This window comes from Protopterus annectens, chromosome 17.part0 (genome assembly GCF_019279795.1).
Source record: "Protopterus annectens isolate FY-2018-M chromosome 17.part0, PAN1.0, whole genome shotgun sequence".
Classification (NCBI taxonomy): domain Eukaryota; kingdom Metazoa; phylum Chordata; order Ceratodontiformes; family Protopteridae; genus Protopterus; species Protopterus annectens.
In genome coordinates, this window is record NC_056751.1 from 807366743 (window position 1) to 807392443 (window position 25701).

At 42.4% G+C, this 25701-nt stretch overlaps 1 protein-coding gene across 1 annotated transcript in view; it reads right to left on the reverse strand.

Moving 5' to 3' along the window:
* The window catches only part of LOC122791533 (intelectin-1a-like), a 175315-nt gene that overhangs the window by 89237 nt on the left and 60377 nt on the right, over window positions 1-25701 (reverse strand). Inside the window, exon 6 of the mRNA XM_044059275.1 lies at window positions 20070-20228. Coding sequence (XP_043915210.1) covers window positions 20070-20228 — 159 coding nt within the window. The remainder of the gene's footprint in view (window positions 1-20069; window positions 20229-25701) is intronic.

The following is a 25701-nucleotide window of genomic DNA, read 5'->3' on the forward strand; positions in this document are numbered from 1 at the left end:
AAATAAGTTACAAGTAAGTGAGAATATGCCATACGAAAAGAAAGTTGAAAGAATGTTTTATTTTTTATTTTAAGTGGAAGTGGAAGAAAATATAATAGAGCATGTTTCTGACATGTAAAAGAGTGAAACTTTGGGAAAAGTTGCATGAAGAATACTTTTTTTGAGAATATTAGTGACAAACAATATAGATATGAATATGATTATGTATGGCTATTACAAGGTGAAAGAATATGTGAGAAAGGTCGATAAAATTTATTTTATGTAATCTAAGTTATTTGCTATGAAAGATTAATTGAAATTTTGTTTAATGGGAAATAGATATGGCATTCATATTGCAAAAAATTAGATTATGGTTGTGGAAAAAGGAGTGGGGGTCAATTATGGAAGAATAACAATGGGGATTTATAAGAAAATATTTTTTATGTTGTGTTAAATAAAGGACCCCTTACTCTTTTCATTAGGTGGCATGTGATCTTTTACATCTACCTGAGCTATCACTAACTGAGGCAGATGTGGCCAAAATTTAACATCTCATCAGAATGACTCTGCACTCAGGAGGATTGCACCCCACCCACACCCCCTGCCATGCTGCACTGCAGTGCCAGCAAGCCATCGACCATTATAAATGTTAGTTAAGGCCTTTGTGGCAATCTCTTATTTGGGAACTGTAGATAAATTACAAATGTTAATGTAAATGACCATGCTACCCAGTGATTAAGACACCGACCAACTAATACAACACAAGAAAGGTTTAGAGCTGCCCCATATGAACTATCCAAGATAACCAGTGGCATTCCATAATGGTCATTCCTGGGGACTATCCTCTTTATTTTATTTCATTATTTTTTGCCAGAGTTAAAGTAGGGAGGTAACTTTGGATAATCAAATGATCAGTTTGACTGAAATAATGTTATCACAGGTATATCTCTAACTGACAGCTACCACCACATCCATTCATTCACAACCATCTAAAACACTACTGCTCTTTGAATTATGAACCTTCATAAACTCTCTCAGCTCTGGTCTCCTGTCATTGGAGTCTTATATCTTTTATTTCTGAGATGCAGTATGTTCTCTCCTGCTCCTTTGCCAGTATTTATCAACTCCCCAAGATATTTTAATCCATTCACTTTCTTTTAGGACTACTACCCTACCTCTACTAATTCTATGCTTCTGTACAATAACTAGAAAACACTATCATGTAAATTATATGCATGGTTATTAATAGCACTGTTATGTGTAGCAGTAGTACAGTATGAGGGACAGTGACATCTTAATTTCAGTAGACATTAGGTAAATGGTCTAAGCAGCATTTAAATTAATAGCTGATCCCTGAACTAAGTACAGCATCACCTAAATTCAATTATATGACTGATTCAGCAGAAACAATTAGCCCGTCTTCTATCATTAAGTTCTCTGCAAAGACCAAGCATAAAGATTGTAACTGCATCATATTATCATGATGTTCGAATCCTCAGCTTTTTCCTGAGAGTGGTCTGGTTACGCAACAGCTCACTTGCCCATTTCCCAAATACTTAAGTATAGAAGGAATAAATTAGAATATAAGTTAGAAATCAAAGTCTTCCTATACTCCTTGGAGCAGAAGATTAAACTGCACTGTTTGTCCATTGCCCACCCTTTGACTTGGTCATTTAAGAGAAGAGTTTTGCAAAACTTGTTCTGATCAACTAGAGTTATCTCCCAGTAGAATTCAAACAAATAAATGAATACCAGAAATTTAAAAAAAAAATGACCAGATCATGTTAACTATTTTATTAGAAATGGACAGCAAACAACATTCGTTCAGTAAAGGTGGCACCTTTAGCATATACCTACAAAAACGAACAGAACACAGAATGAAATTAAACAAAACTACAGTATCCATGTATATGTGCAAATACGAATTGTAACAAAGTTGTGGTATTAATAATGACTAACCAGTTTCAGGAGGCAGTTCATTAATTGAGGCATCAGGTTATTTACAGAATAAATAAGAAAACTTCTGTCCAAGCAGACTTGGAGAAGAAGGGGAGCCAAAATAAAGAAAACACAGTTCATCTATATGGCTTTTCCCAGTTCACAGGTTCCCGGCTATCCAAAATGCTTTTTCAAATGAAGCACATTGACTGTGATTCAGAAAGGGCTGCTGCCAGCAGTAAGCCATAGTATGGACTGTTACTATTGGCAACAGAAACAGGCCCACTGCATTGATTACACACTGTCTGTAGGATCACCACCACAGGCAATCTCCATGGCCATGCTACATGCTAATGAAGCATTCTTGTGAAATGGTCTATGATAATTAGCATTTGCTGTTCCCAGGAAATGTCTGCAGTTAGAGATTTACACAGCTAAACAATTCAGAGAATCGCTCATTAATGAATGTAGTCAAAAAGCTGTGGTTTCTCCATTGCAGAAAATGGGGGAGACTGTGTAAAAATTAAGATCAGGCAAGTTTCTGTGGAGATGTAGTGGTGCGGGTGTGTGAGTGTGTGTGTGTATATGTTTTTGCAGTGTGTGTGCATGCCTTCAGCGGTATAAAAGGTCTCAGGTGACAGTGTGTGTGTGTGTGTGTGTGTGTGTGTGTGTGTGTGTGTGTGTGTGTGTGTGTGTGTGTGTGTGTGTCTGTGTGTTGTGTGTGTGTGTGTGTGTGTGTGTGTGTGTGTGTGTGTGCGTGCGTGTGTGCGTGTGTGTGTGTGTGTGTGTGTGTGTGTGTGTGTGTGTGTGTGTGTGTGTGTGTGTGTGTGTGTGTGTGTGCCTGCTGGCAGGGAGAGAGCTGTCATACCTCTAAACTCTCCTACACTAACATGCAAAGTCTGTAATATTGGGTGGGGACAATAGACACCACGGATTTTTAAATATTACTCTAAGTCATGTAAAAAGTTAATAGAACAACAGGTTTTGCATCTCAGAGCCTTTTATGAACAATAAAAACAACATGGGGGAGGAGACAGAGACCAGGTGCACTTTTTAAATATTATTCAAAGTCACATAAAAAGTTAATAAAAAAAGAAGTTATGTACCTACCATAACGTTCCATGCTAGTTGTCTTCATCTCGCCTTCTTTCTTGCTGGTTGGGATCGGAGCCAATCCTCGGCTCTGACTCGGCCATCTTCAATAGCTTGAGAGCTGTTTACTGGCTCGAGGCTACCCCTTATCCCATGATGCCTAGCACTAGCTACCCAGATCTCATTTGAAATAGCTAACCCAGACATAGCTATAGGAAGAAACCCCTCCAAACAAATGGTTAAGCATACCTGTCCTACTGTCTAAGTCAGTAAAGGAAACACACTAGCAAAGACTCAGCCAGTGACAATTTGAACTCCTCTCAGTTCAACAGGATAGGGGGATGGAGGGGGGGACGCAAGAAAGAAGGCGAGATGAAGACAACTAACATGGAACGTTATGGTAGGTACATAACTTCTTTATGTTAAGTTGTCAATCTCGCCTTCGTTCTTGCTGGTTGGGACAGTGTCCCTAGCACCTATGATCCTGGGTGGCTCATTGGAACAGACTCTTCAGAACAGTGGAACCAAAGCTAGCTCTACTTCTGGAGACCACATCCAACTTATAATAAGAAATAAAGGTATGAGGATTTGCCCACGTAGCAGTGGCACAGATAGAGTCCATGGGCAACCTAGACTGGAATGCTACAGACGTGGCTAAAGCCCTGGTAGAATGACCTTTCGGTTTGATTGGCAAGTCTTTGTTCCTTAGTTGTTAGATAAAGGTAATGATATCAGACAACCACCTGGATAAGGTCACTTTGGAAACTGGGAGACCCTGTTTGCCCCGAGCATAGGAAAGGAAAAGTTGGTCAGACTTCCTTATATCCTTCGTCCTATGCAGATAGAAACACAACTGTCTATGAACATCCAGTTGATGTAACTTGTATTCTGCCTTGTTGGTGTGGTTAGGGAAAAACACAGGTAGGTCTATAGACTGATTCAAATTGTTTTCTGAGCAGACCTTTGGAAGAAAAGAAGGATTAGTCCTCAGAGCAACCCGGTCCTTATGAAATACTAAGTATGGAGGATGGACAGATAGTGCCTGAAGTTCAGAGACATGTCTGGCTGAAGTAATAGCTACCAGAAAGAGAGTCTTCCAAGATAGAAACTTAATGGAGCAGGAAGCTGCCAGTTCAAAAGGGGGCATAATTAATGAGGTTAGTACCAAATTAAGGTCCCAAGGAGGAGGGGGATCTCTCACTGGGGGTCTAATTAGAGTAGCCCCTCTTAGAAACGCTTTACATAGCTTATGAGACATAATGTTGGTATTAGAAAAACCGGCATGAAAATTTGAAATGGCCACTAATTGAACCCTGATTGTAGTAGAAGCGGATCCTGAATGAAAGAGTTCTGTTAGGAACTCCAAGATCTCATGGATAGGGGCTGTGAAGGGATCTATATTTCTATCCTCTGCCCAACAAGAAAAACATTTCCATTTACTAGCGTAAGTCCTTCTAGTGGCCGTCTTATGGGAGGAAACAATAATGTTGTGAACGGCTGGGGAAATACTGGGAAGCCTGGCTAAGGTTATAAGTGGAGCAACCAAGCTGTGAGCTGGAGTGTTTGAAGGGATTAATGCAGCCCGCCTGATTGATGAATCAGTAGGTCTGGAATCGGATCCAGAGTCCAAGGCCACTCAAGAAGGTAATGGTGCAGAAAAGGGAACCAAATCTGTCAAGGCCAGTAAGGGGCAATAAGGATCATTTTGCAACCCAACGACATAGCTTTCTGAATGAGTTTTGGTATCAGGGGAAATGGAGGGAAGGCATAAAGAAGTCCCTGAGGCCAATCGTGGACTAGAGCGTCTCTGGGAGGGTGACCAGGAAGCGGAAGAAGGGAGAAGTAGCTGCTGCATTTGCTGTTGAAGGGGGTGGCAAAAAGGTCGCAGCAAGGCTGACCCCATTTAATGAAGATTAAATTCGCAACTACCTGATTCAGAGACCACTCGTGAGGCATGAGAATAGTTCTGCTGAGCCTGTCCGCTATGACGTTGGACGTCCCAGGGATGTACATTGCAATCAGAAATCATTGGGAGGAAATTGCCCACTGCCAGAGTCTGAGGGCTTCTCGGCATAGGGGGTAGGACCTGGTTTCCCCCTGCTTGTTGATGTACCACACCACTGACATGTTGTCGGTTTGAATTGCAATGGTCCCCGAAGGAAGAGAGTCCTGAAGAGCTTGCAACGCTAGGAGCATGGCTCTCATCTCTAGGACATTTATATGCAGATGGTACTCGTGAGCCTGCCAAGTGCCCTGGACTGTCCTTCCCTGATAATGCCCCCCCACCCTATCAGGGAGGCGTCCATGGTCACTGTAGCAACCGGAGGAGGCTGAATGAAGGGTCTGCCCTGAATCACTAGTGGGGAGACCATCCACCAGGAAATGTGTCTTTTGTATGCTTCTGTGATGGTGATCATGTGAGACATGGGGAGATGTTGAAAGGACCACTGCGTGAACAGAAGCCACTGCAGGATTCTCATGTGGAAGCGGGCCAGGGGTATCAGAAGAATTGTCGCCGCCATAGACCCTAGAGTCTGAAGGACGTACCTGACTTGCACTCTTTTGCATTGCATGAGGACATGAACCTGCTGGCGAATAGTGGACACCCTGTCCAAGGGTAGCTTTGCGGACATGCTCCTTGTATTTAAGTCTGCTCCTATATAAGTAATAGATTGACAGGGCAACAAGGCAGATTTTTCAAAATTTATGGTAATGCCTAGCTGGGAGCAAACTGAGATTGTATAGTCCCTGGCTTGAAGGAGTTGATGCCTGGTAGTAGCAGTAAGGAGCCAGTCATCCAGATAGGGAAACACCTGGAATCCTTGACGTCTCAGGTGATCCATGACCACTGCCATACATTTGGTGAACACCCTGGGGGCTGTGGTGAGACCAAAGGGCAGAGCTCTGAACTGGTAATGACTGGCTCCCAGCCGGAAGTGAAGGAACCTCCTGGAGCGTCTGTCCATTTTGATGTGATAGTACGCACCCTGGAGATCTATAGAGCACATCCAATTGTCCTGACCCAGAAAGGATAGAATGGACTGTAGTGTGACCATCCGAAACTGTGTTCTTTGAACAGACTTGTTCAGTCTGCTGAGATCCAAAATAGGTCTCCAGTCCCCTGTCTTTTTTGGTACCAAAAAGAACCTTGAGTAAGTTCCGGATCCGTGTTGGTCTGCCGGGACTTCCTGGATGACTCTTTTTTTCTAGCAGTTTTGAAACTTCTACAACTGCTTGATCTCTCAGATTGGGTGGAACATCTGGGAGGGACTTGCATGATGGTAAAGGGGGCTGATCGAAAGGAATTCTGTAACCTCCGGATATTATTGAATGTACCCATTTGTCTTGCGTTATGCTTAGCCATGCTTTTGGGTACAATGAAAGTCTTCCCCCGACTGCCTCCAGAGACGGACAGCCGGGCAACCCCTCAGGGATGTTGGAAGGGCTTGTCAGAGAAGGAGTCACTACTGCCCTGGTTCTGCGGACCCCCTCTGCCATGAGGGTGGCGTCTGTTATTATTGTTATTTCCTCCTCTGCCCCTGGAGGAAAAATGACTATGTGTGTCAGACGAAGATCCCTGGGATTTCCGAAACCACATCTTTCCACTCTTCTGACCCTTAGGGTATGGTTGAGAGGGAGTGGAAAAATGGACTCCCATGGCAGAGAGAGTCTTGCCTTCCTGTTCACACCTAGTAAGAGTGTCTTTCACCTGTGGTCCAAAAAGAAAGGAACCGTCAAAGGGAGTGTTGGTGAATGATGCTCTGAAGGGTTCCGCAAAATTACACAGCAGCATCCATGCATGTCTCCGAAGTGCCACGTCTGTGCTCAAGGCTCTCACCCCATCGGCTGCATAGGAAATGAGCCTCATGGAGGAGTTGACTACTGAGTTAAGGGTCACCAGCTGAGAGGCCACTTTAGCCTGGGCCCCTTCAGCTAAGGATCCTGCAGGGTATCTCCGAGCTCTTTCAGGAGATCCCTCTGAAGCCTGGTAAAATGGCACAAGTAATTCAGTGACCTCATGGAAAAGGTCGCTGAAGCAAACATTCACTTCCCATATCTGTCCATGGTCCTAGACTCCTTGTTAGGAGGATGTTTCCGCTAACTCCTTTTTAGTAGCTGCTGCTACCACCATGGCATCCACGGGAACACCCTTAGTAAGGAATTGCTTGTCAGGGGGTGCAGTAATAAACTTGGCTGGTCTTCTCAGGGTTGGTTCCACTGTATCTGGGGCTGACCAAGCCCTTTGAGCCACCACAGACATTAGTGGATCGAAGGGCAGAGAAACCCAGGAGGTGGAAGGTCGGGAACCGAATGCATCCAGGAATACAGATTCATCCTTGGTAGGGGCTAGGGTATTCCAGTTCCCCCTCTGCTTAAATATTTCTAGGATGTCCGAAAAGGAAACATCTTCAGAGGGGGATCTCGGGGACCCTTCCGACTCATCCAAATCCATATCCGAAGTGACAGACTCGGGGGAGTCAATGTGCTTCCTCTTGCAAGTCTTCTTCTGAGGGGACTCCTCTGAATGATCAGGGGAGGCCTCAGAGGAAGAGGAAACACCCAATGGGGTGCCCTGAAGCGCTGGTTCCCCACACTTGGGCTTGGGGGAAAGAGTCTGGTCAGCCTTGGGATGGGCCAGTGGCAGTAGCTGGAGAGGTCATAGAGCATTCGAAGGGCCTCCACGTTGGGTTGGTTCCTCTGGTAGGGGCTTAAGGATAGACACCCGGCTGAGTAGGTGAAGTTCTTTGCGAACTCACATGAGTCTTGTTTGGGGGTGGGAAGGGTTTGATCGCACATGAGGGATCTTGTGGAGATTTCCAGGGCATGAGATCTAGTATATTTTCTCCTCTCGTGGGAACAGTGACTAGCTGTTCCATGGCATTTGAATTTATGAACTCCAGGAACCGTTGGGCTAGAAAGTTAGGGCTTGAGTAATGTTCCCAGTCTATATTCGGGTAGTTGAAGTCACCCAATATGATGGTGTTTGGAGATACATTTATACCCTCCAGTGTCTTCAGGAAGGCTGTGTGGGGTTCCTGAGTTTGAGAGAGTGGCCTGTAGCATGCTACAATTTGTAGAGCAGTTTTGCCTATGGTTAGTTGCACCTGGATGGTTTCCGAAGCTTCGTGCATTGCCACCAACCTGGAGGTGTGAGTATCCTTCATGAATATGGATACACCCCCTCCTTTTGTGGTGTGGTCTGGGTTTTGGGGCGGAGCATGATATGAGGTAAAACCTAATAGTGCGGGGTGCTCTCAGGAGCCTTGAACCAGGTTTCAGTTACAGCACAGACATCGATGTTCTCCATACTGAGAAGGGCCTCGAGTGCGTGCATTTTGAGATTTAGACTTCTGGCATTGAGCAGCATTACCCTCAGTTTCTTCCCATTTTTGTTTTCTAGGGTGGTAGGTTTAGAATTTGAGCCTTGCCTAAAAGGCACTATGGGGGTGGCAAGAGCCTTAGCCAATATCCAGAATCCCAGGGGTGACAGGTGCAAGCCGTCCCTTTAAGCAAGCGTGGCTTGTCAAGCATGTCATCCCAGGCAGACAGACACTGGATCCCCTTTGAATGACACCAGACATTAAGCCAATTGTTAAAGCTGATCATCTTGTCTCTATATTGTGGCATCATTCTTGGTGAAGGAAGGATACTGCTCAGGGTTAGGGTCATACCTGCCTGGGCTACATAATCAGAGAGCTCCTCTATGTCTCTTTTCATGTAGTCAGGGAGGTGCGTCTCAGGTCGTTCACACCAGCATGGACAATGACTGTGTCATATTTGTACTTGCCATGGAGTGACCAGTGCTTGTGTTATGTGGCGGATTCTAGCCCGATAGGCAGCTTACTGTGACCCTCTCCTTGTTCAGCCTGGTGAGTGGGGCGTCAGTGTGTCTGACTATGGAGTCACCTATGACAAGTATGTTTGGTGTTGTATTTGGCCTTAAGGGCTGTGACTGCTTTGCACACTGCTTTTGTGGTTTATGTGTTGCTTGTGGGGTGTCTTGAGGTAGCAGTTGTTTGGGTGTCTGCTTTGGAGGCCTCTGCTGTTTAGGTAAATTTTACTCAGAGCCTCCAAGTATGTCTTTGTGTGTTTATGTGTTTGATTCAGTGGAGTGGTAGCATTATGTGGAGGCTGGTTTTGTGGTGTGTGTAGTTGCCTTCTCCTCCTGTCTGGTCTTGCCAGTCCTGAGTTGAGAGAGCTCAGCCTCCAGTTTGGCTAAATAGCTGCATCTCTAAAGTATTTGTGTTATGTGGGAGGAGGAGAGGGTTGTCTGTGTACATGAGGCAGTTATAACATTGCCTCAAGATTCCCAGATTCACCAGCTGGACCGGAGAGGAGATTGACAACTGACCTTTGGACATGCTAGAATAATATTGGGAAATCCTTAATTGAAAACAAGGGCCAGTGGGGAGTGAGGGTGTAGTGCTTTTAATTTTTAGTGCTGACTTATATAATTGCTTTAGTGAGCAAGTGCCAGGTAACTTGAGTGCAATGTGTTACAAGTAACTAAATGCAAAAGCGACAAACAGTAACTTTCTTTCAAGTGAAACAAGGAAATAAGTACAGTAAGCAATGCAGATATCACTAGTGATCCACAGAAGCGCTGAGAAGTTGCGTATTAGGTGGAATTAGCTTCCAGGGAAATAACAAGCAAACAAACAACAAGCATATAAACAAAGCTAGATTCAGTAGGCCTGGATCTAGTCTATGCTAGAGCAAACAAGGTGAACCAATTTCAGTAAGATACAGTTCAAATATTCAGGCACTATAAACCTTTAACCAGAAAATTCCCAAGGGGGCATAATTAATGAGGTTAGTATCAAATTAAGGTCCCAAGGAGGAGGGGGATCTCTCACTGGGGGTCTAAGGAGAGTAGCCCCTCTTAGAAACACTTTACATAGCTTATGAGACATAATGCTGTATTAGAAAAACCGACATGAAAATTTGAAATGGCCACTAATTGAACCCTGATTGTAGCAGAAGTGGATCCTGAATGAAAGAGTTCTGTTAGGAACTCCAAGATCTCATGGATAGGGGCTGTGAAGGGATCTATATTTCTATCCTCTGCCCAACAAGAAAAATGTTTCCATTTACTAGCATAAGTCCTTCTTGGGGCCGTCTTATGGGAGGAAACAATAATGTTGCGAATGGCTGGGGAAATACTGGGAAGCCTGGCTAAGGTTGGAAGTGGAGCAACCAAGCTGTGAGCTGGAGTGTTTGAAGGGATTAATGCAGCCCGCCTGATTGATGAATCAGTAGGTCTGGAATCGGATCCAGAGTCCAAGGCCACTCAAGTAGGTAATGGTGTAGAAAAGGGAACCAAATCTGTCAAGGCCAGTAAGGGGCAATGAGGATCATTTTGCAACCCAACAACATAGCTTTCTGAATGAGTTTCAGTATCAGGGGAAATGGAGGGAAGGCATAAAGAAGTCCCTGAGGCCAATTGTGGACTAGAGCGTCTCTGGGAGGGTGACCAGGAAGCGGAAGAAGGGAGAAGTAGCTGCTGCATTTGCTGTTGAAGGGGGTGGCAAAAAGGTCACAACAAGGCTGACCCCATTTGCGGAAGATTAAATCCGCAACTATCTGATTCAAAGACCACTCGTGAGGCATGAGAATAGCTCTGCTGAGCCTGTCCGCTATGACGTTGGACGTCCCAGGGATGTGCATTGCAATCAGAAATCATTGGGAGGAAATTACCCACTGCCAGAGTCTGAGGGCTTCTCGACATAGGGGGTAGGACCTGGTTCCCCTCTGCTTGTTGATGTACCACACCACTAACATGTTGTCAGTTTGAATTGCAATGGTCCCCGAAGGAAGAGAGTCCTGAAGAGCTTGCAATGCTAGGAGCACGGCTCTCATCTCTAGGACATTTATATGCAGATGGTACTTGTGAGCCTGCCAAGTGCCCTGGACTGTCCTTCCCTGATAATACCTCCCCCACCCTATCAGGGAGGCGTCCGTGGTCACTGTAGCAACCGGAGGAGGCTGAATGAAGGGTCTGCCCTGAATCACTAGTGGGGAGACCATCCACCAGGAAAGGTGTCTTTTGCATGCTTCTGTGATGATGATCATGTGAGACATGGGGAGCTGTTGAAAGGACCACTGCGTGAACAGAAGCCACTGCAGGATTCTCATGTGGAAGCGGGCCAGGGGTATCAGAAGAATTGCCGCCGCCATAGAACCTAGAGTCTGAAGGACGTACCTGACTTGCACTCTTTTGCATTGCATGAGGACATGAACCTGCTGGCGAATAGTGGACACCCTGTCCAAGGGTAGCTTTGCGGACATGCTCCTTGTATCTAAGTCTGCTCCTATATAAGTAATAGATTGACAGGGCAATAAGGCAGATTTTTTGAAATTTATGGTAATGCCTAGCTGGGAGCAAATTGAGATTGTATAGTCCATGGCTTGAAGGAGTTGATGCCTGGTAGTAGCAGTAAGGAGCCAGTCATCCAGATAGGGAAACACCTGGAATCCTTGACGTCTCAGGTGAGCCATGACCACTGCCATACATTTGGTGAACACCCTGGGGACTGTGGTGAGACCAAAGGACAGAGCTCTGAACTGGTAATGACTGGCTCCCAGCCGGAAGTGAAGGAACCTCCTGGAGCATCTGTCCATTTTGATGTGATAGTACGCATCCTGGAGATCTATAGAGCACATCCAATTGTCCTGACCCAGAAAGGGTAGAATGGACTGTAGTGTGACCATCTGAAACTGTGTTCTTTAAACAGACTTGTTCAGTCTGCTGAGATCCAAAATAGGTTTCCAGTCCCCTGTCTTTTTTGGTACCAAAAAGAACCTTGAGTAAGTTCCGGATCTGTGTTGGTCTGCCGAGACTTCCTGGATGACTCTTTTTTCTAGCAGTTTTGAAACTTCTACAACTGCTTGGTCCCTCAGATTGGGTGGAACATCTGGGAGGGACTTGCATGATGGTAAAGGGGGCTGATCGAAAGGAATTCTGTAACCTCCGGATATTATTGAATGTAGCCATGCTTTTGGGTACAATGAAAGTCTTCCCCCAACTGCCTCCAGAGACGGACAGTCGGGCAACCCCTCAGGGATGTTGGAAGGGCTTGTCAGAGAAGGAGTCTCTACTGCCCTGGTTCTGCGGACCCCCTCTGCCACGAGGGCAGCATCTGTTATTATTGTTATTTCCTCCTCTGCCCCTGGAGGAAAAATCACTATGTGTGTCAGGCGAAGATCCCTGGGATTTCCGAAACCACATCTTTCCACTCTTCTGACCCTTGGGGTATGGTCTAGAGGGAGTGGAAAAATGGACTCCCATGGCAGAGAGAGTCTTGCCTTCCTGTTCACACCTAGTAAGAGTGTCTTTCACCTGTGGTCCAAAAAGGAAGGAACTGTCAAAGGGAGTGTTGGTGAATGATGCTCTGAAGGGTTCCGCAAAATTACACAGCCGCATCCATGCATGTCTCCGAAGTGCCATGCATGTGCCTGCGGCTCTACTTGCCCCATCGGCTGCATAGGAAATGAGCCTCATGGAGGAGTTGACTACTGAGTTAAGGGTTGCCAGCTGACAGGCCACTTTAGCCTGGGCCCCTTCAGCTAAGGATCCTGCAGGGTATCTCCGAGCTCTTTCAGGAGATCCCTCTGAAGCCTGGTAAAATGGCACAAGTAATTCAGTGACCTCATGGAAAAGGTCACTGAAGCAAACATTCACTTCCCATATCTGTCCATGGTCCTAGACTCCTTGTTAGGAGAATGGATAGAATAAGAAGTTTCCGCTAACTCCTTTTTAGTAGCTGCTGCTACCACCATGGCATCCACGGGAACACCCTTAGTAAGGAATTGCTTATCAGGGGGTGCAGTAATAAACTTGGCTGGTCTCCTCAGAGTTGGTTCCACTGTATCTGGGGCTGACCAAGCCCATTGAGGCACCACAGACATTAGTGGATCAAAGAGCAGAGAAACCCAGGAGGTGGAAGGTCCGGAACCGAACGCATCCAGAAATACAGATTCAGCCGCAGTAGGGGCTAGGGTATTCCAGTTCCCCCTCTGCTTAAGTATTTCTAGGATGTCCAAAAAGGAAACATCTTCAGAGGGGGATCTCGGGGACTCTTCCGACTCATCCAAATCCATATCCAAAGTGACATACTCGGGGGAGTCAATGTGCTTCCTCTTGCACTTCTTCATCCAAGGGGACTCCTCTGAATGATCAGGGGAGGCCTCAGAGGAAGAGGAAACACCCAATGGGGTGCCCTGAAGCGCTGGTTCCCCACACTTGGGGTCTGGAGGAGGGGCAGAGGTCGACGCAGGCACTATGGGGGATGGAGCCAGTGGGGTCGAAGGTGGAGCTGGCTGAGAGGCCAGCATACTCCTCATGACATCGAAGGCGTCCCTGCCACGATGAAGAGAAGGCTCCAGCTCTGAGGAGACTGGAATCCTCCTCCGCACTGAGGGAGACAGCTCCGAGGCCGATGTAGGACCCGAGCTCACCTGCGTCGACACTCCGAGAGGGAAAGCGGGGTCGGACAAGGGTCTGATGCCACTTGCCCCCTCGGAGCCGACGAGGGAGTCTCAGCGCCCACATCCCTTGACAGAAGGCACCATCGATGGGATCGGAGCTGAAGACGGATCAGAAGGAGAGATCATTATTGGAGCTGACAGTTCCACGACTTGAACCCCAGGAAACTCCGGCTCTGAGCTCAATGGAGTTGGAGGAGGAACATCGATAGAAACAGATGGAGTCGACACCTGTTGATGGGGGCTGGACAACATTTTGGCCAGTGCCTGCGACTTCAATAACCTGCTGACCACTCTCTCCACATCATGGTCTGAGAGCCTGGAGGACTGAGAAGAGTGTGAAGATCTATGACTATGGTCACTTTGCAGGAGGGGAGACCAAGGAGCCAAATGAATGGACTCTAATGAAGGGGATCTCGGTCTTTTCTGAGTCCTTGACAGCTCCGAGGTGACTATTAGAGCCGATGAGGAAGCAGTCTCCTCAGTTCCGGCTGGAACCGAAGTGGAAGGTCCAAGCTGGGAGCCAATGATTTGGCCAGTTTAGGAGACTTCACTAGCAAAGTCTTGGCCGGTGAGTCCTGAGGCTTAAGCAACCCTCTCAAAATAAGTTTATTCTTGCGCTCCTGCAGAACTCTTGGGCTAAATGCATGGCAGATAGAGCAAGAGTCCTGCAAGTGTACAGCGCCTAGACAATATACGCAAGAAGTGTGCCCATCTGTCAGAGACATCTTCTGACAGCATGAGTTACACTTCTTGAATCCCGACACTTTGGATTCCTTAGACATAATACACAATAAGGAATACCACTAAAATAATAGTAAACACTACCACACAAACCACAAATAAGACACAACATACTACAAGATAAAGATATATCTTATTATTATTTTTTTTTTTTTTTTTTTTTTTTTTTTTAGGAATTAGGAAGCCTCTAACTAAAACAGCTACCTAAAACAAGGAAAAGGAAGAAAATTCTACAGAGTAAGCTATCGGATAGGGAAAGGGGGAGGTGGGGGAAGGGAAGAACTCTCTAACTAAAACAAGTTCTGAAAAGCCCACAAAAAAACACTAAACTATCACAACTAGTTAGCGACTACTAGACAAATATAATAAGGACAGAAAAAAATCCCTAATCTGACTGAAAAGGTAGTAGAAGAAAACTATATGAGCCTGAGCAAGTACCACGAACCTTGCAACTGAAGCGGCAAATGAGATCTGAGTAGCTAGCGCTAGGCATCGTGGGATAAGGGGTAGCCTCGAGCCAGTAAACAGCTCTCGAGCTATTGAAGATGGCCAAGTCAGAGCCGAGGATCGGCTCCAATCCCAAACAGCAAGAACGAAGGCGAGATTGGCAACTTAACATCTACAGTTATCATTGCAAGCCAGATTCTGAACAATAAGAAATATAAACTGTAAGGGATATCATAGAGAGATTGTCAGACCATCCAGACCCCTTTGTGTCCTAAATCCAAGAGATAATTTATTTTATTTTATTTATTTATCCTTTGCTGATCGGGCTAGTCCCACTAAGCTATCATCATCTTAAAACATTCCTCTCCAAGAAAAAATTATGCAAAGCTTTTAGTAGAGATCATAAAACATCTTTATTTTCCTTGCAGATGAATATGAAACATTAATAGCTGACATTAGTTATTAATTGTAATGGTCTGTAACTTACAAAGGAAAGAGTTGGTATAAGAGGCAAAATCAAGGAAGTTCTGTAAAAATCAAGGACACTTTAGAGACATGGAATGTATGGTGTGTGTGTGTGTGTGTGTGTGTGTGTGTGTGTGTGTGTGTGTGTGTGTGTGTGTGTGTGTGTGTGTGTGTGTGTGTGTGTGTGTGTGTGTGTGTGTGTGTGTGTGTGCGTGTGTGTGTGTGTGTGTGTGTGTGTGTGTGTGTGTGTGTGTGTGTGTGTGTGTGTGTGTGTGTGTGTGTGTGTATGTGTGTTTGAATGTATGCTTATGTATGGATCAGTAATTCAAGGAGAGGTACCAATGCCAAACAGATGTATGGATTGCCAGTGGTGATTACTACAGAAAAGTGCTGATTCTCACTATTGGTGGCACCACATGATTCAGAGACATGCTAATTAGTGGATAATGACATTTTTCCTCTTTGTGGCTAAACATGTCTCTGAATCACATTTTCCACAGTCACGGAGACAATTCCTTTTGTACACAGCAGGTAGCTCCTTTGGTAGGGTTCTTTCTGTATCCCAAACAATATTATTCAAGGAAAGCCACAGTACTTACATTAACTTTTTTGACTTTTTTAAAACAAGAACATATTGCAGCCCTTAAGACAACTGTATTCTTCTTTATAGACCAGTTCCCAGAGACTCATCTTTGATTCTGACTTCTTGCTCTATCATGTAAGGTCCAGGATTCATCTCTCGGCAATCTCCCAGCCTCAGGCTGTCTGTGTTGAGCCATCCTCTGAGCTCCCAGGCTGACTCTCTGAGTATCTACCATGAGAGATTCCCTTTTCTTTTAATGGACATGCTGGGAGAAGTGCTCCTTCTTCTTCTTCATTCAGGACATTGACTCTACCTCCATTTTGAATATTTATAACATGATTTATTTTGACTCCACCTCCACTTGGAACTTGTACTACATAACTAGATTAATACAACAGTACATATGTAAGATTCTGAAATAACTACAACACAAAAGGAAGACAACTGATATTAGCAATGTTTGACTTCTAACTAACCTAACTAAATAATACAGAGTAGTAGTAGTTAGAACAGTATGTTGTAAAAAGTAAAAAAAGAAACACTTGCATTTACCAAATGCTATATAAAACTGAAAACTTATATTTGCTGTACAAATTACTGACTGTACTTGATGTGAGCCTGCATTATGACTGAAAACAGTCTTTGAACCAACCCACTTACCTGGTTATCTATATCAAATAAATAAATAGATAAACAAACCACCTGTGTGAAAGTCCCTATTCATCTATGCAAAATACTTTGTCATTTTCTTTAAACAGAGCTGCAGTTGGGGCATTGGATGCTTTGTCAGCACTGAGATGCTGTGTGTTAACTTTGGGGTATATCTTTTGTGAACTCCTCTCCCTTGTTATTTTAAGGCAAATGAATATTTTGTGGTCTTAGTAATAATATTTAAAGATAGGAGAATTATTTTCATTAGGATTCTTTGCAGCTTTTGTAAACTTGTACAGTTTTTTTTCTTTATAGGTTCGCATTTTGGTAGTTCAATAACTATGATTCATAGCATGCTACCTAATAATAAATTAACTGAAAACTTTAATAGACAAATTTAATTATTGATCTAGGGACTGAAATATACAAAGGTTAGTATTTTAGGCTCAAACTGGGGTCCTGCTGTTATTTGTTGGTGTGTACAGTATGTAAATAATGCAATGTGCACAAAGAATACCAGTGGAGGGTGAAGCAAAAACTCTGTAACATGTTGCTTCAACCAGTGAGAATTCTTATGTACAGCTGCTTTTGCATTACCTGCGTTCAGAAACAGATCATATTTATAATACAGCTCAGCATGCTTATCCATTACAAAAATTCTAAAGCTGCTGTTGTAAAGGTGCCTGCTATTGACTAGTTCAAAGCATGCAACGTTTATTTTTGTAACATAAAACATATGCTGCATGGAACTCATAATCGTATCACCTCCCCCATTACCAGTTTTCCATACAAGCACCATACAGATTCCTGGATTCCTGACGCTCATCTTTTGAAAAGTATGTCATATCCCCTCTGTAAGAATGTTCCGGAAGTACAGTGAATTCTCTCCATCAGAAAATGCTTGTCTTCTAAACAGCACCACAGTAGCTTGATAATGCCTTCCTGTTTACTTGTCAGTCTTTCATACCTGACAGACATTCCCATGTTGTGCATTTTTTCAGTCCGTACACTGTTTTTTTCTGTCTGTATGCTGCACATGGGGTCTAACTCATCTCTGGTTTACTTGCTTTCACATTCAAAATGTATACTTTAACTCCCCCCTACTCATTCTCACATGGATTTCAATGCAGCCTTTCTTCAGTTGTCCTGCATTCTCTCCAGTCTATTCCTGTGTTATATCTTCCAAATGTAAACCTTACACAGTACTTCAGATGTGGCCACACCGTAATAATACAGTATGAATACTAAATTCACATTTGTTATAGTCACCTTCCCTAGTCACCCAGCATTCAATTTACTTTCTCTCCCATTTTCATGACTGTTATATGATTCATGAGTTACTTATTATAATCAAACGTTACCACAGACTATCTTCATAGATTAGTACTAAGCTAACTCCCCTTGGAGGCCATTTTAATCCTAGCCAGTTATCTCATGTGAGAGTCAAACCCTGCACCTTGTCGTTGTAAGGTAAGCAACTTAACCATTACACCAACCTCCCACCTTTGCCAGCCATCAGATTTTAGTACTTTCCTAGTTACTCTATAATGCTTTTAGGTTTCCATAATCAATGTGCAACACCAACGCGTGATAGTTTAAGATAAATTGCTGTACTTGTCCTTTTTTACTTTCTTGAGCCATGTAATCATTTTATTTTCATTCTAACTTAAGTTCGCCCTGATAGTAATTGTTAAGATGCTCATTTTTTACTGTTTCAGTAACTGTTAGGTATGAAAGAAGGCAGGTCCAGTGATAAGTCATGTAGAATTAAAGCTTGTTTTCTATTTTATTACACTGAGTTCCTCCAGTATTTTATCATTTTATAAAGAGCCACTTTCATAATTTATTATATGAACATTCATGGTACTTGCATTTTAGGTGACCAGAAATGAATAACATAACAATGACTTCCTGGTACTCTTTCTGTTCACTTAACCAGATAAATACATTAGGTACAAGTACCTTTTTTGAGGGCGACTCAGACGCACTGGTTAAATGATTTTAATAGGTAAACGGAAACTGAAGGAATAAAATCTTAGGCTAGAGGATATCCTTATTAGTAGCTTACAGCCTCAATTCCCTGTGGTAAACTGGCTTTGCTTTGTAACTATATGTTGCTTCTGATACTAAAGATCAATTTATTGTGAAGAATATTATCCCCATTTTTAATATTTTTAATACAAATGCTACAGTAGACATAGCCCCTATTTACAAGGTCTTTGCTTCTCTGTTCTCTGTTTTAAAATTTTCAGCAAAACATGAGATTCTTTTCAGTCTACTTTTTTGCAAACTGTCATCATAATTCATCTGAAACATAATTCTGAGCTTTTCTTATGTGACTTTGTTATATTCTCTGCTGGTATGGTAATGCCATTTACCAGGCCTTTCTCATGTCAATGTGGATCTAGATCCCCTTCTTCTAGTAATCAAAGGTTTAATACACATCATTCATTCACTAAATCATGCACTCAGGCTTTTGTCATCAATTGCATTTTCATTTTTTCTGCAATTACATTCTCATATGAGTCCTTTAGCTCTGAGGCTATATATTGGGCTATATATTGTGACAGGTTTGTGGCAATCCTGTGTTATTGCTAGTATCTCTACTTAATCAGTTGGATAGGTCTCTGTTTTAGAGTGAACAATGTCGTTCTTGCAACTTTTTATTCTTATTTCCTTTTGTATCACTCTCATCAGCAGAAAGCCATACAATCACCTGTCATGGGCACATGTCACTGTCCTCAGCCCAGTGCAAGTTTTCCCTGATGACCAGCTGTCCCATCAGTTGCCCATGAGAATGCTGTCATAGTGGGAATTCTTCCAGTAGCAAATTTCTTCTGACAGATATCAGTGCTTGCCTTGTACATAGTCTGGGATTTCCCCCAACAGTAAGAAAGGGTTCGTCTGAGAAAAAATCAGTGCTACTGACCAATCCACGGCAAATGAGTGGAAGCCTTCCATTTTCTTTCTGTTTTTTTTCCATGCAGCATGACACTTTAAGCACAATAATGCATTTTCCTAAATGCTCACCCTACACACTTTCAACCACAAATAGAGGCCACTCTAGTCCCACTGGATGTTTTATTCCATCCTCCAAGAAGAGAGTTGGTTACCTGACCGATCCTCTATGATGCAGCCAGCTCTCCAGTTGTTAAGTCCATTCTCAGACATTAGTCATTTGCATTATATACAGAAATCTAATCTTTGAGCCAGAGGGCTAACATGAGTAAGATATATCTTTTAATAACTGTAGTATTTAGACCAGGCATGGTGATCAGTTGCCTTAAGTGGAATCTGATTGGTGGTGGTGGATTAATGGAGCCACATATAAAACAGTGTCAGGAGCTAGAAGGTTTTTTTTTAACTCTCTTAACCAGACCTGTCAGCCAATGTAACCACATAACTATAGGCTACTTAGATGTCTGCCCGAGTACTTTCTTACATAAATTTCTAAAATGGCTGCAACTCTTACTTCACTTTAAGTGCTTATTTGTCTTCTTTGTTTTCATTTTACCTGTGTTATTTCATTTAGTGACTGAACCAGATGGCTAAAATTACTTTCCACACTTTCTTGCTCCAAAAAAGACAGTTTATATTGCATATGTTAGTGAGAGGTACTAATTTCACAATGTCTAGTGAAAACGTCCAGTGGAGAAATAATTAATAAAATACAAAAGTTACTTACATTAAAGAGATTATATAGGTTGCCTCCTAAAGGAGTTAGGAAGTTATTCCCTGTGTGATATCTCAGGATGGCTTTGGATTTCCACATCTCCAGTGGCGTTGTATTAGGAACATGCCAGACAGCAATGTTTGTGGCGTTCACACTATAGTACCCAGGATTCTGTGAAAAAAGCAACACGTTCTTTATTAGTAACAATTTGCTGGAGATGTGATGCTTCTAAAGACATACAATATTGCTTATTTATATAGGATGGCTGTTTTGGGCAAATATATATTATGGCATGTCGGCCATTGTTACTATGTGCATATTAATCTGAAGACTGTAAATGTAACAGCTGTATCTGATACTTACAGGTATTGTAAAAAGCTAGCCACGTGAGGAGTTATAATAATGAGCTTTGGTTGAGTTTACATCCTGCAAACATGGATTCCATTCCCACAGTCTACATCAACACTGCGTGATTCTGTATAACTGATCTGGTCAAACCACTGCATAGTGAGTGTTGATTATGGCTAGGATTTAGAGAGATTCTCTTTGCCCATGCTAACTGGCCATCATGGGTTGCTTCATTAGTACAATGGAGAAAGCCTCCAATTCAAAGTCATGGTAAAGCTGCACAGAGAAACACCTCATTAGCAGCTCATTACCAGGTCTCTGAATCCAACAGTGCCAAGCCAGAACTGACCGCTCTAGTGCTCTCTCTAGCAGTCCATGCATTGAGCTAGTATAGGCTTCCACTTACATACACACACACACACACACACACACACACACACACACACACACACACACACACACACACACACACACACACACACATATTCAGACACATACACACACTCACAGACATTCCCTTCCCACACAAACACATTCATTCATCCAAAACAACACTCCACAGACTTGCTAACATTAAGTCACACCACTACACACACATATACACACACACACACACACACACACACACACACACACACACACACACACACACACACACACACACACACACACACAAATAAGATTTGTCATCCACTACCTATTTCCCATAGTGCTACCACCCAGAGAGAGACACACACACACACACACACACACACACACACACACACACACACACACACACACACACACACACACTCATTCAGCTGTATTCAAGCCCCTACAGACACACACCCGCATGTACACACATCTGTGCTCTATTTACCTGTAAAGTGACTGCTCTTATTAAAGAAGGCATTCACTTTTTCTTTCCAGAGAAAAAAATTAACTTTGCAGAGTGAGTGTATGAATCACTTTGGCAAGTTAAACGGAATCTGTGGCCATGTCCCTGGGGAGAGCACATGGCTAATTAGCATTAGCCTCTCCCTTGCACTGCTGCATTAGTATGCAGCTTCTGCACCAAGCCCATTCTCCAACTATAGTCCCTACTAGGGAAACCATGGCAGGAAACTGGTCTCTGAATCGGTAATGCTAGCGAAGTCTTCCACATCATGGTAAACCTTTCTGAATCACAAGGTATATCGTCAGGGTTTTATCTGACTAAAATAATACTAAATTAATAAACCTGCACCTAATGAATGATTTAAAATTTTCCATGTTCTGTTGTATATATCCTTCCATACTACAAGCAGTGGAAAGTGTCTTCTTTGCTGTGTTAACAGTAGACAGACCACGCTGTATTTTGTTTTAGGAGTTATATTACAAAACATGTATAATGTATATATATATATATATATATATATATATATATATATATATATATATATATATATATATATATATGGGTCTGCTTCATAAGATCAACAGACCATTTGATCGACATTCATTTGGTCGACAGCTCATTTGGTCGACAACCAGTATTCAAGGCAAAACCTGGGATTTGCCCCCCTCCCCAATGATGTGTGACCCTGGAGTTGATATATATAGTTAGGGGGGTGTGGGGCGCACAGCCCCTCACATTGGGGGCTGGGGGGGGTGAAGCCCCCCATCTATTTTCATTTAAATTGTGTAGTTTTTATTGTATTTTCATGTTTTAAATGAATGTTGATCAAATGGTCTGTTGATCTTATGAAGTAGACCCATAGATATATATATATATATATATATATATATATATATATATATATATATATATATATATATATATATATATATATATGGGTCTACTACCGTAGATCGAAATTACACTATTTTGAAATACGATAGTAGTGTCCCACTAACGCGAAAGTGCACTTCAGCGAAAGTGCACTTTCACGAAAGTCACTAAGTCGAACGGGACATTTCCTGCACTGTGGTGCGGTAGTGACAAATTTAAGGTTAGGGCTTGGATTAAGGATAGTGGATAGCTAGTAGGGCTATCCACTATCCTTAACCCAAGCCCTAACCCTAAGATCCGTGACTACTGCACCACAGTACAGGAAATAGGTCCGTAACCACTGCTCAGTGGAGGAAATACAATTTCCTGCACTGTGGTGCGGTAGTCACGGACCTTAGGGTTAGGGCTTGGGTTAAGGATAGTGGATAGCCCTACTAGCTATCCACTATCCATTACCCAAGCCCTAACCCTTCGTTCTAGTGTCGTTCGCGAAAGTGCACTTTTGTTAAAGTGCACTTTCGCGTTAGTGGGACACTACTATCGTATTTTGAAATAGTGTAATTTTGATCTACGGTAGTAGACCCATATGTGTATATATATATATATATATATATATATATATATATATATATATATATATATATATATATATATATAGTAAGATACTTGTTACGGGTTTATTTCTGCTTTACAGAGTGGCTTATTCCATTATTCCAAACCCTGCTAAGGCATCAGGAGACAATGTAAAATTTATTAAAAAAAATCTCAGAACCCTCTGAGAAGAATGTACCAAACAACATCTCAGAACTTCTAAGAAGTGTACCAAACAACACCCCATCTTCCAAGAAGGAAGTGTTACTGATCTTGTTTCCTAACAATTCCAGGAAAGAGATGGACTACAGCACCTCCCTATACTATGTAGTCATATTACTGGCTAAAGGCCAAGTAGTTAGGTGTTTCTGTGTTAGTTAGAAAGGATATATAAACTGATATCTTCAGCTGCTACTTTGTCAATTGCTTTGCTTGGAAAATAAACTAATGACTGACCATGTAGTGCCCTGCCTCCTTGATTTATTCTATCTGAATCTTTTGAGTTTTTTTGCAGATTGGTTCTTGTTACAATCAGTCAGACTATAGTGTTAATATCTAGGTAGCCCAGTGCATTATCAGGGCTGATGAAAGTGGTTGTTTTTTGTTTTATATAGGGCTGCTAGAACTTAACCTGTTGTAATTTGGGGAGAAGTAGGGTTGGGGGTACCTAGTCACTCATAATAAGTGCATTCAGTTTGAGGGAGAGCACTTTGATCTGACTGAGATAATTATGAGATTGATCAAAGGGAGACATATAGTTGGTAATAGTATGGTTTGCAGTTTTATTGAGTCTTACCTGTTACCTGGACTTCTACAAGTTTCATGCATGATGTCATGGAATATGTTTCTTAACAAAAACAGATACTTGTCCACAGCTCCCTGTGTACTTCCTGTGTACTTGCATGAATGGTAGGTGCTGAACCCTGGTAAGGAGGGAATGCTGGCTTTTCAATGGAACCAAGCTTCTGTAACTTCATAAAATATGTAAGTCTTCAAAGTACGGGAAGGCCTCAAGCTCAGATACTTTGCTGTTCAAGCTTCTAGCACTGTGCAATGTTACCTTGATATTGTGCAAATTAGAATTTGGTAAGTTGGTAAGTCCATGAGCTGAACTTCACCTGTTAAATGCACTATAGGGTTGGCAAGCAAAGGCCATGAGACAAGAGGTGCAGCTCATGTCTGGCAAAACAGGAGATCCTATTACCCACCTTGTCCCAGGAAGACACACGTTGGGTCTCCAGTGAATGACACCAGTTAACTAGCAAATTGATGAAGCCGTTTATTTTATCTTTGAACTTAGGTATTATTCATGGTGATAGGATACTCCACTCCAATGACTTTCCTCCCTTTGTGACATGGGAGGTGGTCCTTATTATTTTAGCGAATGCAATGAATTGTGAATGCTGTTTAGTTGTATGTCATTACGTGAAATGGCAACATACTGAAAGCATGGAACAACGATTTTTTTCCTAGGGAAAAAAAATCACTGGGCAGTTTTTGGGACTTTGCCATTTCCTCCACTGTGGTGCAATCTCAGAGTTGGTATTTTTAAGTAGGGGGTGTGTGGGAGGCACTGATTCGTGTATTCGACAGTTTGGGTTTTTGGGGATTGTGGGTCTATTATATAGCGTTCGCAATTCATTGCATTCGCTTATATGATATAGACCCAGGAGGTGGGCGTAACAGTATCTTTCTGCCTCTCCTCCATCACTGTCAAGAGAGGGCATATTCATATTTAAACAGTGAAGTCCTGAAAGCCCTTGTAAAATCCTTAATCTTAACATCAGAGAGGGACAACTTACTGTAAGCCTTTCCATGTCCAGGCTGATGAATGCATAGAATTTATTAATATTTTGCATTTTCATGGGATGACTCAACTAGTTAATTTTAATACTAGAGGAAATAGCTCACTGGATCTTATTAGCACTAATGTACCCTTAAAGGTAGTTTCTTTAAAGTTACTTTCTCCACATGGTACATCTGACCACTGTTCTGTATCTTTTGTATTAGACACAGCAACCCATTCAATATTACAATTACTGAAATATGAATGTGATAAGGGTCCCTTATATTATTTACCTTTGCAGTTAATGAGGATTGATTGATCAACCCAGGTACAGAGTTAGACACTTGCTACGGATATCAAATTATTGAGGAATATCTGCAGGCTTGTGTTTATTCCTCAGTGAGAAGAGAAAACAAGTCATCATTTCCTTATTGGTAGAATAAGTCCTTAATAAAACAATTTAAGAAAAAAAAAAGAGAAGTGATAAAACATTTACGACATTTTCAACTGATATCAATAGGAAGATACTTAAAATGAACAGTAGGATTTAAAAAAAATACAATTAAGGATGTCAAGACTTGTTATGAAAGTAAGTTGATCTACAATTGCAAGGACAAGAAATAATTTTATAAATGTATAAATAACTCAGGCAAGAGAGACAGTTCAATATTTTCACTATTATTTGATAACGAACTCACTAGAGCTGTTAGTAGGATAGCCAATTAATTTAATCTTGTTTACACTAACATTGGCTTGACTACCATGAGTGATTGGCAATGCAATTAAGTAACAGGTTGTAGTCCAAAGATATCTCAATCAGTGATACTAGCTGCCTTTTCAAAGTTAAGATGTGACATCTACGGACCTGGATCTGATTCCACCTAATCCGTTATTTACTATGAACAATATACTTAGACCGAGATTAAGTTTAATTTTTAATAAACTATTGGAAAAGGATAAGGTCACTGAATTGTGGAAAGTCATCAAAGCCTCATTTAACCAAGTAATAAAACTGGAACAAGGGTGATTGGAAATCCCTTCTGACCTGCACTCATGATGATCACTATCCTGGATATTATACCCATCGAGGAAAATAACTGTTTTTGTATCATAATTTTCTCCACAGCTTTCATCAGGGATGGGATAAAATTCACAAGACAGCTAAA